The 18,168-nt window shown below is 33.7% G+C and overlaps 2 protein-coding genes across 2 annotated transcripts; one reads left to right on the top strand and one right to left on the bottom strand.

Annotated features, from left to right (window-relative positions):
* Positions 1–745: 745 nt before the first annotated feature.
* Positions 746–4,261, top strand: LOC120082712 (manganese-dependent ADP-ribose/CDP-alcohol diphosphatase-like protein). The gene is made up of 2 exons (XM_039037992.2): positions 746–883; positions 3,001–4,261. Exon 2 carries the CDS (start codon positions 3,025–3,027, stop codon positions 4,045–4,047), a length of 1,023 nt encoding a protein of 340 aa, XP_038893920.1. The 5' UTR covers positions 746–883; positions 3,001–3,024; the 3' UTR covers positions 4,048–4,261.
* A 4,012-nt stretch (positions 4,262–8,273) lies between these two features.
* Positions 8,274–9,757, bottom strand: LOC120083240 (high-affinity nitrate transporter-like protein). The gene is made up of 2 exons (XM_039038907.2): positions 9,169–9,757; positions 8,274–9,068 (listed from the first exon to the last, which is right to left on the bottom strand). The coding sequence occupies exons 1-2, from the start codon at positions 9,296–9,298 to the stop codon at positions 8,557–8,559; spliced, it is 642 nt and encodes a 213-aa protein (XP_038894835.1). The 5' UTR covers positions 9,299–9,757; the 3' UTR covers positions 8,274–8,556.
* Positions 9,758–18,168: the final 8,411 nt, after the last annotated feature.

Raw genomic sequence — 18,168 nt, 5'->3', positions numbered from 1 at the left:
ATCCCAACCCTTGAAACAAACACCCCTAAATTCTAAACCATAAACCCAAAATTCTTAGGTTTCTTTTTTTGGTTGATATTGTAAGCTTTGAAATATTTATTCAATAGTTGGTCTTGCATTAATCAAGCTGAACTTTGTGTTAAGCTTAATTTTCAGATAATTAGTGAGTATTGAGGGACTCTTATGTTTATTTAGATTATAATTAGGGGGTAAATTTAGCTTAAATCGAAAATATGATCAAAAAATTGCATACAAGGATTAAATTAGACAAGATTTAAGCACACCTTGACAAATGGAAAATTGATTGATACAATTAGGTATTAAAACTTTATCGACATTTCCATCAATATTTTCATGGATTCACATTCATCAAGGGTGAATCGACATTTTCTATTATAGTATTAAAAAAAATATGAAATGTAAAAAGAAAGCAATAAAATTACACCAATGTAAATATAACATAAATAATAAATATTATAACTTGTTTACTTACAGGATATTTGTTTATTAATTTAATTTTAATCTTTTTGTTTTAAAAAAAAAGAACGTGTTCAAGCGACACGCGTGAGTCAGTCAAAGGTTTAATGGTTAAATTAAAAAAAAAGAACAAAAACCTGCATTCCCATTGGACCACGTAAGCACGTGTTCAAGCGACACGCGTGAGCAGTCAAAGGACAATGTAGTCATTACAATATTTATTTAAGTCTACTTCGGTCATTTCAATATTTAACAATTACCCTCACCAGCTAAATTCCACCATTTTATAATATATATATATAACTCAAAACCTTCTCCATTCAGTTTCTTCAATTCCTCCGAATTTGGCTGAAACAACTCATCGTCGATTTTTCCTTTTCTCTTCTTCAAATCTCTCAAGCATCAGGTAATTTGAATTACGAATTTCCCTCCGGATTTTTCATTCTTTCTCCTCCATTCGTTCATGACTTTGATTTATCTTCTCTAATCTGCATTTCTCGTTCTTCGTTATTCACACAACTTTTTGCTAATCTGTAGTTGTTTTTAGACATAATGCCTGACTATTCCCTCGCTTTCTTTGTTCTTAAATAACTTTTTTCTGCTTTCGAGTTTTGAGTTGAATGGTTTATTGATCGATACATTTTGTTACATTTGGGAAATTTCTCGAGTTCAAACACCTTGGTTATTGACTTACTATATGATTGCTGTTTTTTTTTTTTTTTTTTTTTTTTTTTTTTTTTAATTAATTAATTTAGGTTTTAGTGTTTTCACGATATGGATTCTATTTTTTCTGTTTAGTTATTAGTTGGGCTATTTATGTCTGATGTCTCTCATTCATGATTGGTGTTTAATTTTTAACCAATGTACAATATTCAAGTGAATTGAAGGTAGTAGTTTGGATAGCAAGACTATTCTCATGGAGTGTTGAGGATCCCACGTTAATCAAGAAACCCCGTACTACTCTTGTTGTTGTCAGTTTATTTTGAGATGAAACCTCATATTATCTAATATGGCATCGGCAAGCCTAAAGGAGTGTTCGGTCTAAAAATAATTGAAATATGATTTAAGAATGACGAATCCAAAGAGACATCATCTTGAGAGAGTATGTTGAGATCCCATATTAATCAAGAGTCCTCCTAAATCTTTATCAGATGTATAGGCAACTTCTCTTATTGTCAATTGGTTTTGAGATTGAACCTCATTTTATCTAACATGGAGATGTTGATTTATTTTATCAAGTTAAAAGAAATCTTTTGTGTCTACTTTTCCTTGAAAATCAGTCCATGAAAAACTGGATCGAGGATTTGGTGGCTTTATACTAGGATTTGACAAATGGCGTGGAAGCTTCTAGTTCATAACTTTTTCTTCTTCCACAAGTGTTGCATCTGACAACTTCTTGTATCAGAAAACTTTTGAATATTACACCATAGTGTGGATCCATACTTTTTTTCTTTTTATCTCTTTCTCTAACCTTTTGTTTTCCCTCCTTTTTTTCTGTGTGAGAGAAGAGTATTGACAAGTTTCTCCGGGAGATTTTCATGTAACATGTATCCTCCATTTCCTTCTTTTTGGTGTCTTGTGCCGTGAAATTTCATTTGGAATTTTTTTTTTTAAAAGATATGGTATTATTCCAATTCTTATTTATTGTTATGCCAAGTCTGGAGATTTGAGAATAGGGCCCCTTCACCAAGTTTATATGCTTCTTTCTTTTATCTTTAAAAACAGATGAAAGCTCATTGAGGAAAAGAAAGGCTTCTTTTTTTTTCTTTCTATGATTGTTCTTTTATTCAAACCCCCACCCCAAACGAGAAACAAAATCCCACAGGTAAAAGGAAGAAAGAAAAACCTAGATAATGTAGCATGCTCAAGGCTTGGCTGCTTTGGTATCAAATCAAACAGGCCTACTAAAACAGCCATGCCATAGAAAAGGCACATGTTGCCTGATGTTTGATGTCAGAACATATGCCAGTCATAATAAGTTGGTAACATTTTTTTCAGTGGAAGAGTACCATGGTAATAAATGAAAAGCTTTACCGTACTATGCTTTATCAATAATTTTCTTTCCATTTTTTCCATGTAGGATTTTACTTATTAAATGTAGAGTTCCGTTTGTCAGCGAGACCTATTTATTTCTTTTGTTTTCTATCTTCCTAGAAGTTCACAGTCATAGGAAACTCGATCCTTGTTGGTACTGGTAGTGCATGGTGACCATTTTTGGAAGGGACAATTGCAACTTCAATAAAAAAAAATAAATTGAAAATTTGGCTTGTGTCCTTAAGTTTTGCTTTTTTTGTAAACATGGAAAAAAACTTTCGCCTAAAAATCTAAATGCTATCGGATTTGTATGTGATTGTCACCTACAATTACAAAAAAGTTGAAGTCATGACTTTAGTTTCTTAAAATGTATTTGCATACAATGCAATTTTCCTTTTTGGAACGTCTGGCCAAATAACCTGTTATTTGTTTCTTCAAGAACACTTCTCTTATGGCATCTTATTCTTATCATTCATGTTCTTGTGATAGGGTTCGACTGTTTTCTACAACAATATGGCGTCTGCAAATGGTATAGGAAGTATTCAAGGAAAGCAGCCATTATTATCTTTCGGTGTTATCTCTGATGTTCAGTATGCTGATATTCCTGATGGTCGCTCATTCCTTGGTACTCCTCGTTATTATAGACATAGTATTCTTGTGCTGAAAAGGGCAGTTCAAAACTGGAACAACCAACAAAAGCTTAAATTCGTCCTAAATTTTGGAGATATTGTGGATGGATTTTGCCCCAAGGACCAATCTCTCAGCTCTATTAAGAAAGTAGTTGGTGAATTTGATAATTTTAATGGTCCGGTATATCATATGATTGGAAATCATTGCCTCTACAATCTTCCTCGCAAAGAATTACTTCCATTGTTGAAGATTCCAAAATTTGATGAAGGTCGTGCTTATTTCGACTTCTCACCTATTCCGAATTTCAGATTCGTCGTACTCGATGGCTACGATATAAGTGCTATTGGTTGGCCTCAGGATCATCCAAAATCACTGGAGGCCCTTGAAATCCTATCCCAGAGAAACCCAAATGCAGATAAGAATAGCCCATCAGGACTGGTTGGCTTAGAAAGAAGATACCTTATGTTCAATGGAGGAGTTGGTAAAGAACAACTGAAATGGTTGGATGGTATACTTCAGGAAGCAACACATTTGAAGCAAAAAGTGATTGTTTGCTGTCATCTTCCCCTTGATCCTGGGGCGACATCTTTTGCAGCACTTCTATGGAACTATGACGAAGTAATGGACCTGATACACAACTACAATTGTGTCAAAGTTTGCCTGGCTGGACATAATCATACAGGTGGATATACAATTGATTCCCATGGAATACATCATAGGGTTCTTGAAGCCGCCCTCGAGTGTCCCCCCGGCAGCGACGCATTCGGATCCATCGATGTGTACAATGATGGTTTATATCTTATTGCTACAGATCGGATGAGCAGCTCGAAAATGCTTTTCGATACCGATCAAACTTGTGACTATGAGAATGGCTGCATTACAGACCCTTTAACATCTACATCATAAATCATTTATGCCGTATATATTTCATGGTCATAAAGTATATAGCAATTCAAAAAGGGATAACTATGAAATTTTAAGTTAGATTCTCCTGTAGAGACGGATGAGGAGCCATTGAAAAATGATTTTGTAATTTTTTATGACACAAGCAACTACCCCTTTTACAAGGGTTAGTTGTTATGATATCCTAATTGTTAGATATTGCATTTAAATTTGAAAATTATTCTTTAAATTTAAAATTAGGATAACAACACATAAGATTTTAATATAGACCCTATATTATATTTGTGTCCAACTTTTCTATTATTTAGAAGAATGTAAGTTTAAATCTTATGAACTTTAAATCTTGTTCTATTTTGGTCCTTAAACTTTAGAAAATATTCATCTAGTCTCTGGACTTTTAAAAAATGCTAACTTTGGTCTTTGTTATTAAGATTAGGGTTTCAGTTAACAATCCTACAAAATCTAGGGTTTCAATCTTCAATTTGGGGGTAAAGGTGATCTCCTATGGGAGATCTCAAAAGTTATTTTGGGATCAAGATTTTGGTCTCACATTGGTTGTTGACATCCTTCAACATATTTCATTCTTGAAAAGTTAATAGAATCTTAACAATAAGGATTAAAATAAATACTTTTTAAAAGTTTAAGGATTAAACAAATGATTTTGAAAGTTCAATTACAAAAATATTAGGGTCTAATTACTTTTTATGTTTAAGTCTAATATGGTGTATTGGTGTCTTTTAAACTCTTCTTCATACAAAGCTCTAATATAACAATAAATAACAGGTACAAATATTAAGTTGAAGTATCCATTCTAACATATAATCAATTACACATCTTTCAAAAAAGGAAACTCAAAAGTTTCATTAATTCACACACCTTTTTTTTTTTATTTTAACCAAAATTCTTTTTCAAAAACCCACTCTCTATCTATCCCTAGTCCACCTTCATAGCAACCCACCACTAGGGATGGCAAAATTCCCCCTAGGGTTGGGTCTCTGCAGGTCCCCGACCCGATCGGGGTGGAAAATCCCCGGTTTGATTGGGGACGGGGTCAAACCAAGGATTTAAATCAGGTCCCCGATCGGGGACAAGGAGGGGATCCTCGCCCCGTCCCCGACCCCGATCCCCGTCCCCACCCCGATTTTTTTAATTGCTAATATATATATAATTAATAATATAATAATAATAATAATAATAATTACTAAAACATACTGTTTCAGTTTTTTTTCTTCTTTTTTAATGTAATATAATAAATTTAATTTTTATTAATTTATAATAAAAAATATGTAATGTCTAATTTTAAACAACTATATATAACAATAATACTAATTTCCTATATAAAAATTATAATTTCAATATAAATATTAAATTTATTTAATTTTATATAATAAAAATAATAAAATAAAAATGGAGATTTTTCCCCACGGGGATTCCCCGATCCCGACTCCCCAAAACGGGGAATGGGGCGGGGACGGGGATGGGGATGGGGAGTGCATCCTCGCCCCACCTCGCCCTCGTTGCCATCCCTACCCACCAACAACCACATTGACAAGCAAAGGATGGTGCATGAGTGGCGGGTGGCGAGTGGAACTCGATGACGAATGGGGGACAACCAGCAAAACTAGACAATGAACGATGGACTCGAAGCAGAACTGGACGAAAAACGACAGACTTGGTGCAAAACTAGACAACAAACGATGGACATGGACGACAAACGACAAACTCGGTTAGTACCAGAAGACAAACGACAGACTCGGACAGTGCGTGTCTCGACTGGATGATGGATGATGTGTGACTCGGCTTGACGATGGATGGCGGTGCAACTCAAACGACGGTGGACACTCAACGGACGATTGAACAACGACAAATGGGGATGGACGACGGAAACAATGGCTTCTAGAAGAGATAAAGATGGGGAGATTCTTGCACACACAAACCAAGGAGCCTATTTTATTTTTTTAACCCTAAACACATAAATAAATATAACCAAGTATGATTTATACTATGATATATGATATATATACTATGATTTATGTTGAACAATGAGTCTATATACTGTGATATATGATATATACTATAATTTATGTTGAATATTAAGTCAATCTGTGGTTTATAAACTGTGGTATATATGATTAAGAAATTTGGTTAAAAATATATACTTTTAATTTATATATTGGACTGTCATATAGATATTGTTATATCGAAACTTTTGAATGGTACAACCATATTGTACATTTCAAATATATCAACAAAATCTTAATATATCTCATATATTGGTTAGAATATTTTCAAATACCTAACACAATGTTCTAAAGTATATTTAAAAATTACCACGAATCCTCTAGAAAACCCAATAAGTTGCCATAAAACCAGTTGTGTTTGAATATATATCAAATATAATTACTAGTATACTTTACATATGGTTAGAAAATTTGCAAAAATCTAATATAATGTTCAAGGTATATTTAAAAATAACATGAATCCGCTAGTAAAATTAGTTGCTTGATATGTGAAATGTGTTAAATGAAAAATAAAATAATATTAAATGTATTTTCTCTCTCCAATTAAAAATGGAAAGAAAATCTCAATTAATTAATACTAATAATAAATATATTTTCTCTCTTAAACATTAATGATGTTTCATAAATATGAAAAGATTTTTTTAATATATATTCTCTCTCCAACCGTCCACCACAAGAATTATTTTGTGTGAATATTCTATTAAATCTTATATATGAAAATATACAATTTTTTGGATATATATGATAATAAATTTTGAAAATAGATTGAATCTCTAAATAATGCTTTAAAATTAGGTGTTCATTTTGAATGAAGGATAAATTTGTTCTAAATTAAATATTTATATACACATAATTTCCCCTATAGAGAAGTATTGAAAGAAATTAGATGATAGTAGACGCAATAATGATAAATGCTACTACCAAAAAGTTAGGTATGAAAATTTCCCTTTTAAAATTTATCTTTACCATCAATACCATCCCTATCCTTTCACATTCCATTTCATGATTGTTTCTTTTATATTCAATTTCATGATGGTTTTTTTTTTTTTTTTTTGAAAAAATTATCCTTTGACCCTCAGTTTTGAAGAATATGTGTTTGATCCCTAATTTTAAAAATGTAACCTTTTAGTCTCTAAATTTAGAAGAATAAACTCATTTGGTCTTCCCTTCGGTTTTTAAAATGTATTTTTTTAATCTCCAAATTTTTAAAAATAGATTTAAAAAGTCCCTTTAAGTAACTTTATATTATTATTTCATAAGTAGAAGAATAAATTTTAAAAATCACATCATCTCTAAAACTATTTTTTTTGTGATTTTAAGTATCATATAATTATTTTTAAAAATCAAACAAAAAATACTTCAAAGAGATTTTTAACCTATTTTTATAAACTTGAGAATTAAAAAGGTACGTTTTAAAACTCATGGACCAAATAGATTTATTTTTATAAATTTGGAGACTAAAAAGGTACATTTTTAAAATTAAGAGATCAGATGCACATATTTTTCAAAATTTGAGGACTAAGAAGGTAATTTTTTTTTTTTTTTTTTTTTTAAATTTTTGTAAACCACATATATATTTCCTTTGGCTTGAATACTCATCTTGACAAGACTCAAGATTGATTAGGAAAAAAAAAAGGATCAAATTCGTCGGAACAATTTTTTGGATTTAACATACTTTCAAATTAAAAACAATAAAATTTTCTTCTTTTAGCAAAACTTCATAAAAGAGGTCAAAAACTTATGGTAGAAAAATGAAAACACACCAAAAAAGAACCGAACACCAATACCCAACTTGTCTTCATCTTCGACCATCTTTTTAAGGTTTGACTCAGAGAAAAATATATGACATTTTGTTACCGGAGTTCTAAATATAACAGTAGAACTTAAATATTAGTAATATAGTACAATAGATATAGCAGAGTTCGATCTAGCTCACGGAATCTATCAATCATTGATTATATCTCTCATGAAAGGTTATTATTATGATTAGATTTTGCTACATTTATGATTTTTTCAAATATGGTTATACTTTTAATTATTAAACTTAAAAGTACTATCAATTGTAATTATCTTAATCTAACGGTTATAAGCTAAGATCAAGTTATTGGCTTTGTAGTAGTAATTAATGTTTTATAATCACGAGTTAATAGTTGCAACCTTTCGTGTTCTAATAACTATGAATCTACCCACAATAAATAAAACCCCAAAAGTCGAAATATTCAAATATTGTCATTAAAATTTCCACATCAACATTTAAACACATTAGTACACTTTATTTTTCACCATATATCAGATCATACCATACCCTTCTTTTTCTCAACACATCTTTTTTCTTTTCCCCTAGAAAATTACAGCATTAGAGAAACCCAAAATGCAGAAAGACTTTTAAAAAATAATAATAATAAAGTCTACTCTTGATCAAGCAGATCGCCATTGTCACAAGCTGAGAAGGAAACTCAAAACAGAGCAAAAGTTCCCACCTTTTCTTAACTTAATGCCCTTGCGCCGCCGCCGCCGCCGCCGCCTTCTTGGCCTTCCTCTTGTCGATGAAGAAGAATCCAAACAACGACACAACAGAGAAGGCACTGAAGCAAACAGAGGCAATATCAAGTGAGATATGACGACCAGTAATCGATTCAATTTGAAACAAGTTTGTTCCTTTTTTATCATCAGTGGTTTGGCCGTACGCTACTTTATCGCCGGCGGAATTTAAAACGTAGACTCTGACGAAGAAAGTCGCCGTTGGAACGTCACGCTCTACCGTCCACTCAAACTTTTGAACCGTCTTGTTCGCCGGATTGTACGGCTTTTCCACGATGTCGAATTGACAAGTCTTGTCCTTGGAAAGATCGTCCTCTGTTTTCCTCCACGCTCTGTCCACTTGGCTCACCGGCGCGTAACAGAGTTTCGCCTTGATGTTCTTGTAATCCGAATCCGACTTGACTTTGTCAGTCCCAACAAAAATCCAGGTCACACTGATTTTGTCAACACCCGCTTTAAGAACTGCAGGAAAAAAAAAAAAAAAAAAGGACAGCCCATTTGTTAAAATTGGTAAAGTTCGAATTTTTTATTCAGATCTCCATGGAAGATTGAAGGGGCTTACCTTGTCCAGGTTTTGGTGAAGCAGTGACCTCCAAAGTTCTTTGGAGAGAAGAGAGATGGATATTTCCATGGGAGAATCCCAAGAAACAGGACAGAAACAGAGTAGCCAAGAGAAACCCATTTGAAGCCATATCGATTTGATTTAACCTTTCCAAGTTGTAAGACAAAAAGTGAATTTTGAATCTCAGATTTGATGATGATGATATTGATAACAGAGCTAAGGGGTTGGGATTGGTTTATATAGAAATGGTGGTGAATAGAACAAGTCAAAGAAGCCCAAGTTGGGAATTTGAGAAAATAATTGGTTAAAAGGAAGAATATACTTTAAATAATCAGAATCAAGGAAGCTTTGGCTCTAAAGTGCATTGAAGAGACAGAAAGGAGAGAGGGTTTAGGTTTAAAATAGTATTGAAAGGGGAATTAGGGTTTAATTTTGTGGGTTGACTTTGGATTTACACATCTATATTATTGAACACATGTTATTGTTTGCTAGGGAAAGATTGGGCAGAATTAGAAGGTTGGTTGTTCATTGTAGAATATTCAGAATTTAGTGGTTTGTCCACTTGTGGAGTTGGAAAGACCAAATGAGAGATTGCAAAATATAGAGATGGTGGGGCTTAGCTGAGCTTTTATGGACAAGGAAAAGCCACACGCCATGTTCGATTTTTTTTTTTTTTTTTTAAAAATGCTTTTTTTGTCTATTGCCTTTTTTTTATGATATGGTTTTAACTCTTAAATTTGTTGTGTTGTATCAACTTTTAATTTCATTACATTGTAGTTGAAATTTGAAAAATTTCACGAAATAACCCAAATTTCAAATTTTTTTTTATGAATGACCTCTTCTTAAAAACTTATTTATAATTGACCTTTTGATATGTGAAATAACAACTTTACCCCTAATTTAAAAAATTTCTCAAACCACGCCACATTTCTTCTTCCTTCAACGATTTTTTCAACTCTTCATTCAATATGTATTCAATGCAACACTAACATTCCATCAACGCATTTATTCCCAACTAATATTTTATCAATAGCATTGAATAACATTGATATGGAGAATGAAAGGTCATTCTCAGTTATTCATTTTCCGTCAAGCACTTTTCATTCTCTCATTATTCTTTCAGAGTTGCAGTATAACATCCCCATTGTTGATCACTTTCATCTTTGTTCATTTCATTGTGTCTTTGGATATAGAGGAAGATTCATTCGTCAGATCCAGAAATGGAGAGAATGTAAGCGATATTTTACAATATTTCTTGTATCCCAGATCATTTAATATTGAATGAACAATCATATAACAATATATAGACGATCATTCATTACAATATAACCGCTTGTTTAGTATTCTATGAATGATTGTTTAGTATTATTTAAACGATCATTTATATAATACCCAATGATTGTTTAGTATTATATAAACGATTTTTTATATTCTACTTCATGATCGTGTAGTATTATATAAACGATTGTATATATAATACTGACATAGTCAACGATAAAAATCTTAACTTCTTTTTAGAAGGCAGTGATGCATCCTGGATGTCGTTATTTGTATCAGTTACACCTTGCAAAATTCATGGAGTACACACTGAGAATATTTACCAAAAGTGCAATCCAATAAATCAACCCATTCCAACTAATCAAAACTTTGGATATGCAACAATTCCAACACGTAATATTCCCACCATGTCTTCAATGGATGATCATATTGAACCATGTAACTTAAGGGAAAATCGAAGTAAAGTTTGGTTTGGTCACAACAATGAACCCAAATGTACTCCACAGTTTGATACTGAGCATGGGTATGGACAATCTTTAGGACCACAAACTTCTCCAACACCTTACATTCATATTCCAACCCCACTTGCTCCCATCTTATCAGTTGTGATGTTTTCGGTTCAAATGCATTCCACTGTTCTAACCCAACCATTTATAGATATACCCAGATCATCAGAGAGCCCATCGTATGATGACCCCATCATAATACCTCATGACTGTCTGAATGACGATGATATAAAGGTTGGTTAGATTTTCTTTTCGAAATATGACTTATCAGTTAAATTGTCAATACATGCAATAAAAAATAACTTCGACTACCGTATAAAGAAATCAACGAAGAGCTTGCTAACTGTATGATGTTTAGTGGAGGAATACAAGTGAGGGTCCATGCAAAAAAATTAAAAGAAGGTGATTCCTTCAAAGTGAATAAATATCCAAGTGAACATACATGTTCTCTTGAAATGTGAATGGGTAATCATCGACAAGCAAAAAGTTGGGTTATTGGACACCTAATCAAGTCCAAATACGAATAAGTTGGTTGAACATACCGCCCGAGGGATATCATTGAGGACGTACGACAAGATTTTGGAGTGAAAATAAGTTACGGACAGGCTTATCGCACTAGAGAGTATGGATTGGTATTTGCACGAGGGTCGCCGGAAGGATCATATGCTATTGTTAGGGCATATAGCGAGGCACTTAAGCTTGCAAATCTGGGTATGATCTTTGAGGTTGAAGTTGAGGACGAACATTACTTTAAGTATGTCTTCATGACACTTGGTTCGTGTATTAGGGGTTTCTTGAACTGTATACGGCCAGTAATCGTTGTTGATGGGACACATATGTACGAGAAATATAAAGGTACATTGTTAATAGTAACGTATTTTGATGACAATAACAACATATATCCTATTGCCTTTAGCATTGTAGATATGGAGAACGATGCATTATGGAATTGGTTCATGACTCATTCGAAGGCTTAGATAGGAGACATTCCGAATTTAGTGATTATATCAGATCGTTGATATCTCAATTGTGAAGGCTGTCTCAAGTATATTCCCTGATGCATTCCATGCCCTATGTATATACCATGTTTGGAACAAATTGGTGGACAAATTCAACAAGGACATTATTCCACACTTCTACCTAGCAACAAAAGATTATATAATGTCTGAGTTTTAGATGTCTTGAGCTAAGCTCCATCAATATCCTGGGATGAAGGCCTATCCTGAGGTGATTGGATTACAATGGTGGATAAGGGTTTATCAAGTCCATTGTAGGTATGACAAGACGATGACAAATATAGTAAAATGCCTTAATGGAGTGTTGAAAGATGCACGAGAACTACCAATCACGAAGCTATTGAAGTATATCCATGAGTGGCTACAAGGTTGGTTATATGTCCGACGTACGCATGCAATGACATAGCACAAACATTGTAACTGATTGCGCAATGAGTATTCTTAAGGAATCGATATTGATGTCTAGAACATATCATATTTCTTTGGTGGACATGCATATAACTAATGTGGACGATGGATATTTAGGGGGGTTGGTTGATCTCCGTTCACAGACATGTACTTACATGGAGTTCAATTGCATAGAGATCCCATGCTCCCATGCAATATCTGCGGTAACCCTTAGAAATATTAATGTTCACACATTATGTGTAAAATGATTTACAGTTGAATGTGTGCTTGCTGCTTATGCAAAACCGATCTTCCCTATTAGACGTAGACAAGAATGGACTTGAAGATCAGACTTTGAAAACTTCAAACTTCTACCACCACGAAAGGTACCAAGTGTAGGTTGACGTCAAACCGTTAGGATACCTTCTATTAGAGAGGAACCATGAAAAATCCACAGGTATACATGATGTGGTTAGAGAGGGCATAACAAGAAAGCGTGTAGAAAGAATTTAATAACACCTGACACTAGCCCATCTAGGCTTGATGATATGTAATTTATGGGCGATCGTTTACTTGTGTATATACGATCATGTACTTATTTCTGTGAGATCATTTACCTTTTTTTTGAATGATTGTTGACTTATATATATGCGATCGTTTATTTATATATATGCGATTGTTTACTTATATATATATGCAATCATTTACTTATATATTCGCGATTGATTATTTATAACCGATCGTTTAGTATTATATAAACAATTATTTAGTTACTTATAGATTATCGTTTTAGATATTTTTGTACGATCGTTTATTCATGTTATTTTTTGTTTTGTACAAATTAACTTCAAGAAATTCAAGTATAGATTACCATACATATTGATTAGCCCACAACTGGGCAACATATTATTTCCTAAACAATTTCATATTGTTCTATTCTAAGCTATCCCTATTTGTACCTGTTACAAGATATTCTATAAACTTAGCACAAAAAATGCCACAGTTAAGAGACTTGCTTTGTTGGAAGTTGTTTTCAATCTCTTCACTTTCCATGGCCCGTACTTGAATTTTCTATGTCGCTTATCATATCCGATGGAAATCAACGTCGAAGGTGTTGATCTGGCCACCAGCTGACGATAACCATCAAGTATATCACTACCTATGTTGTTAGGCATTGAGTCAAATACATAGATGGTGCACGATTTTTAGCTGATGGAAAGCATGAGCTAATGTTGTTTGATGTTGATTGGCCCAAATATGAATTCAATCTTTGTCCATGACGGTTTATATTATTCGTGTTGTCCAAGTATGTGGTCAATGAAGTAAGACAACCTTGCCCAAAACCTCATGTGTGCTTCTTGATTCAACCAACCTGCAATTTTTCCATCTTCCATTTCCATACCTTCTAGCTGAATCTTGGAAGCAATTCCTTATGGTGACATTATTGCATCTTGGGGCAAAGAAATACATAAATATAAAGTTGAATGAAAAGTTATTATTGATGTGAAATTTTGCATACCGTGAAGCTGGAATTAACCATTGTGAATCAATACTTGCACAGATCAAGTCTCGACTGCAACTTATGATGCATGTGTACCAATAAGAGATCCATATTATGATAAAAAAGAATATAAATATAAATCCGGTTTTAGTAAATAATCACTTAGCTGTTCTTAAATGATCATTGAAGATTTACTACAAGATCATTCAAGCATTTCTAAACGATCGTTGAGGATTTTCTAAATGATCGTATAATATTTGCTAACCAATCATTTGGTAATTGCTAAATGATTGTTTAGGATTTTTTGAGCGATTGTTTAACATTTTCTAAACGATCGTATAGAAATTTTATAAGATTTACAGAATTACTCACGTCCTCAATCACCCATATGTTCTGCTCAAGTGTCCTGAAAGAACTCCTTGGTTCGGGATGTATATACAGCCGTTCACTCCTCATTTTTAGTTTTTGGATGGCTTTTCCATTTTTTATATGCATTATGCAGCTCATCTAGGATTAGGAACAATGGGTTATATTCAGTAATGGTTCTTATAAGAAAGTTCAGTATCGGGGCCAAGGGGTTAGGATTGATAACACCTGTTGCTAGATTCAATTCCACTGCAGGTGTTTATGGCTGAGGCTCAATTACATGTGGTTGAGCTTTTTGATAAGATTTTAAAGGTGAGGGTGTGGATCAGTTGAAAGTGGTTGAGGATCACTTGGAAGAGATGGTTGATGATCACTTAAAGGTGGCTGAGCTTCTCCCTCTTTTTTACCAACCGCATGTGACTTTTTCCCTCCTTTTCACATCCTTAAGTGAAAACTTAGTTGGTTTCTTCCTTTTTTCGCACTTGGGGATGTCCTTTTTCTCCTACATTTAAATTGTAAATCAGTCAGATAATAATGGCCTTACTTTGATTTCAATGTTAAGATGATCAATTCATACAACGACCGTACCTTCATTTTAATGGCTTCCTTTTTAGTTGCACTCACCATAACATTGGCTGGATCCAAATCAAAATGGCTTCTAAGATTGAACAATTGTATGGGAAGTTCAAGTCCTTCATTGACTATTGCTTCTGTCGTATTGTGCTCAACAACCACGCATTGATCACTGATACATTTAGACTGCTCATTGTGGAGGGTTCCTTCATTATTATTATTATTACCATCATCGTGAGTCCGTTCATTATTACCACCACCTTCATCATTACCATCATTATTATTACTGTCATGAGTCCCTTTATTGTTATCCTGAATAAATGACACAAAACATACAAGTAAAGAAGATATTCTACAGATCATTTAAGATATTTTACGCGATCGTTTAAGATATTCTACACGATCATTTAAGATATTCTATACAATCGTTTAAAAATTTAGAATTTTTACACGATCGTATATAAATATCCACACGATTGTTTAAGATTTTCTAAACAATCCTTTGGATTATCCTGTACGATCGTTTGGAGAATCTTGAACGATCGCAGGATTAATCTGAATAGGCCTATATGGCTTGGGCTCTGTGAAAAGATGCTTAGTTATATATTGATCTTGCTCACTAACATAGGGTTTATCAGATAGAGGGTTTTCTTGCTCTACAACATGCTGGTCCAACTCATCGTGCCCCTCGAAGGACTCATAGGTATCGAGAGAGTGATCATGCCTCTCAACCTCCTCAATCCTTCTTCTTTCACATCATGGATCACCTTCTTAATCCTTCTTTCTTCCAACCAGTCCTCCTTGTACCTTATTTCCTCTGCTCTCGGTACAAGTCTCATCAAAACAATAGTTTGTACATAAGCAAATAAGTAAGTCAGAATGCATGAAACTATGATAGATACCAATAATTACTAAGTGATCGGTTACTTACTTTTTTTTAGCTAAAACACATTCTTACTCAACAATTTATAAGATGGAGTACGAGTACAAGTCCATCTAAGAATTCTAGAAATTGTAACCTTGCAACTTTGGTGGCTATGAACTTACTTGACGTGGATAAAATTTCATAAGCCCAAACCTATAATATGGGAGCTTTTGTTACACATACAGTATTAACACACAGATTAAAGTGAAATGAAAACAAAAGTACATACCTGGAATGCATATGCAAATCTCTTTATACAATAATATGAGGCATGATGAGCATTTTCTGCTTTCTTTGTCTCATGTGCCTCATTCTTATCGCGCATGGTAGTCTTCATAAGGTTAGCAACAGGGTCAGGGTGGGGTAGGGGAGGGCTCCCCGTCCTCGTCCCCGTCTCCATCCTTATTGGGAGATTTTACCCCCATCCCTGCCATTTGAAGGCGGGGACAGGGACGAGGATTCCCTGTCGAGGAAATGGGTCCCCGCAGGGATCCATTCCCCGTTTTCTCTTTTGTTTCCCTTGGAGATTTTTTTGTTTAATTTTTTCCCTAAAATTCTATTTGGTTTGGGCTTGGATACTTTAGTTAGGCTTAGATTGGGATAAATTAAAAACTAGGCTAAATGTAAAAAGTTAAATACCTAATATATTTATTTATATATACATATACTTAAAAACCTAATCGGAGCAGGATCGGGGACAGGGACGGGTGGGGATACCCTCCCCATCCTTGATTTGGGGACTCTAAAGGGGTCTCTAATTTGACCCCATCCTTGGTTAAACCGAGGATTCCCCACCTTGATTGGGGTGGGGTCTCGCAGCGACTCGACCCTACAAGGAATTTTGCTAAGCCTAAGTCTTCATGCTATTCAAGTTACGTTTGAAAAAGAAGGACAATCAGTCATAATGTCTAAAGAATTCAAGGTCATCAACAATCTCAAATATCTTCACATCAAATTGGGTTTTCTTGTCTTTTCCAATCATCATCGGTTTGATGAATAATGCCAATACAACCTAGAAGATATCTTCATCGTTTGTAAAAGTGAATTTCTCGAACACATTCTCCACGTCCTTGCAAGAACTATCCTTATCATTTGGGTCCTTCGGTCCAAGAATGAGTTGTCGCAGTCTCTCACCATTTATTAGTTTTTCTACAATTTCCTTGGTCGACCACAACTCAGTTATCAGATTAAAATCATCTTTGGAGACTGTTACCTTCTTCCCCAATATGTTCAATGACATAACATCTGGGTTCGCATCCATTACTCCCCTTAATAGAAAATGGTAAAAAAGTTGCCCATTAAATACAAGATCTACGTCCAACAGTGGACCAAAGGTCGTTGTTCTAAACATTCTCATCTACTCTTCTGTCAACTTATTCTTAATAACGGATGCAATTTTGTGGACTTGGCAAAAAACTGTAGCAGAGAAATATTTCTCAGCAGGGTTGACCATCTTAAAAACCTGTAACAAATGCATACATTACCACAATAATTAAACGGTCGCATAATAAAAACTAAACAATTGCATAACAAATAACTAAACAATCGCGTAACATAAAACAAAATGATCGGATAACAAACAACTAAACGATAGCGTAACAAACAACTAAACGACCACATTATAAATACCTAAATGATCGTGTAATAAATAACTAAACAATCGCATTACAAATACCTAAATGACCGCGTAAACACCACTAAACGATCGGACATTTTTTTTTTTCTGAACGATCGTTTACGTTTCTCTAATTGATCGTTTAAAGAATACTAAACACTCACCTAGAATTATCTAAGTGATCTCTTAAGAACGCATACACGATCATTTAACAAAAGTTGAAAGATTGTTTAACAAATGGTAGGCGTGAACCCGTTGTAAACTCTAAACGACCGGCGAGAATCCTAAACGAATATCAACATGCATTCAAGGAGAAGAGTCACATACCTTTTAGAGATCGACGACGGTGAAAAATGTATACAAATGGCCAACGAGAAGGTGACCAAATGCTCAAATGAAGGTGAGAGACGACAAGTCAGGTATGAGAGCAAAAACGAGGGAAAACGAGAGCCAAAATCGATGAGAGAAGATGTAAGTGAAAAAGTGGGGTGAACGATGCTTCGTAGCACAGTTTGAAGAGTTTTTTTAAATTGGGGGTAAATTGGTATTTCACAAGGGCAAAAGATCAATCATAGATAAGTTTTTAAAAAGAGGTCATCCATAGAAAAGTTTTTGCTTTATGGGTTATTTTACGAAATTTTTCCTAAAATTTAGAGAATGTTACAATTTAATCTTTATAATTTATAATTAAAATTTGATTATAAATAAAGTTTATCATACCATAAGAACTATTTATGAGATATTATTGAATCATAAAGATTCAATTCTAATTTTCTTTGAATCACAATGATCAAATTTGTAATTGAACATAAATTTAATGTTTAACTTCAAGA

Source organism: Benincasa hispida, chromosome 8, assembly GCF_027475165.1.
Source record: "Benincasa hispida cultivar pf3 chromosome 8, pf3_genome.v1.1, whole genome shotgun sequence".
Taxonomy (NCBI): Eukaryota; Viridiplantae; Streptophyta; class Magnoliopsida; order Cucurbitales; family Cucurbitaceae; genus Benincasa; species Benincasa hispida.
The sequence above is the reverse complement of the archived record's forward strand: the minus strand, read 5'-3'. Positions and strand labels throughout refer to the sequence as shown.

Excerpts from the sequence above, each read along its gene's own strand:
- LOC120082712 (XM_039037992.2), top strand. The coding sequence starts at position 3,025 with ATGGCGTCTGCAAATGGTATAGGAAGTATTCAAGGAAAGCAGCCATTA.
- LOC120083240 (XM_039038907.2), bottom strand. The coding sequence starts at position 9,298 with ATGGCTTCAAATGGGTTTCTCTTGGCTACTCTGTTTCTGTCCTGTTTC. Across the intron at positions 9,069-9,168 it reads TTCACCAAAACCTGGACAAG|TTCTTAAAGCGGGTGTTGAC; the intron begins GTAAGCCCCTTC and ends TTTTTCCTGCAG.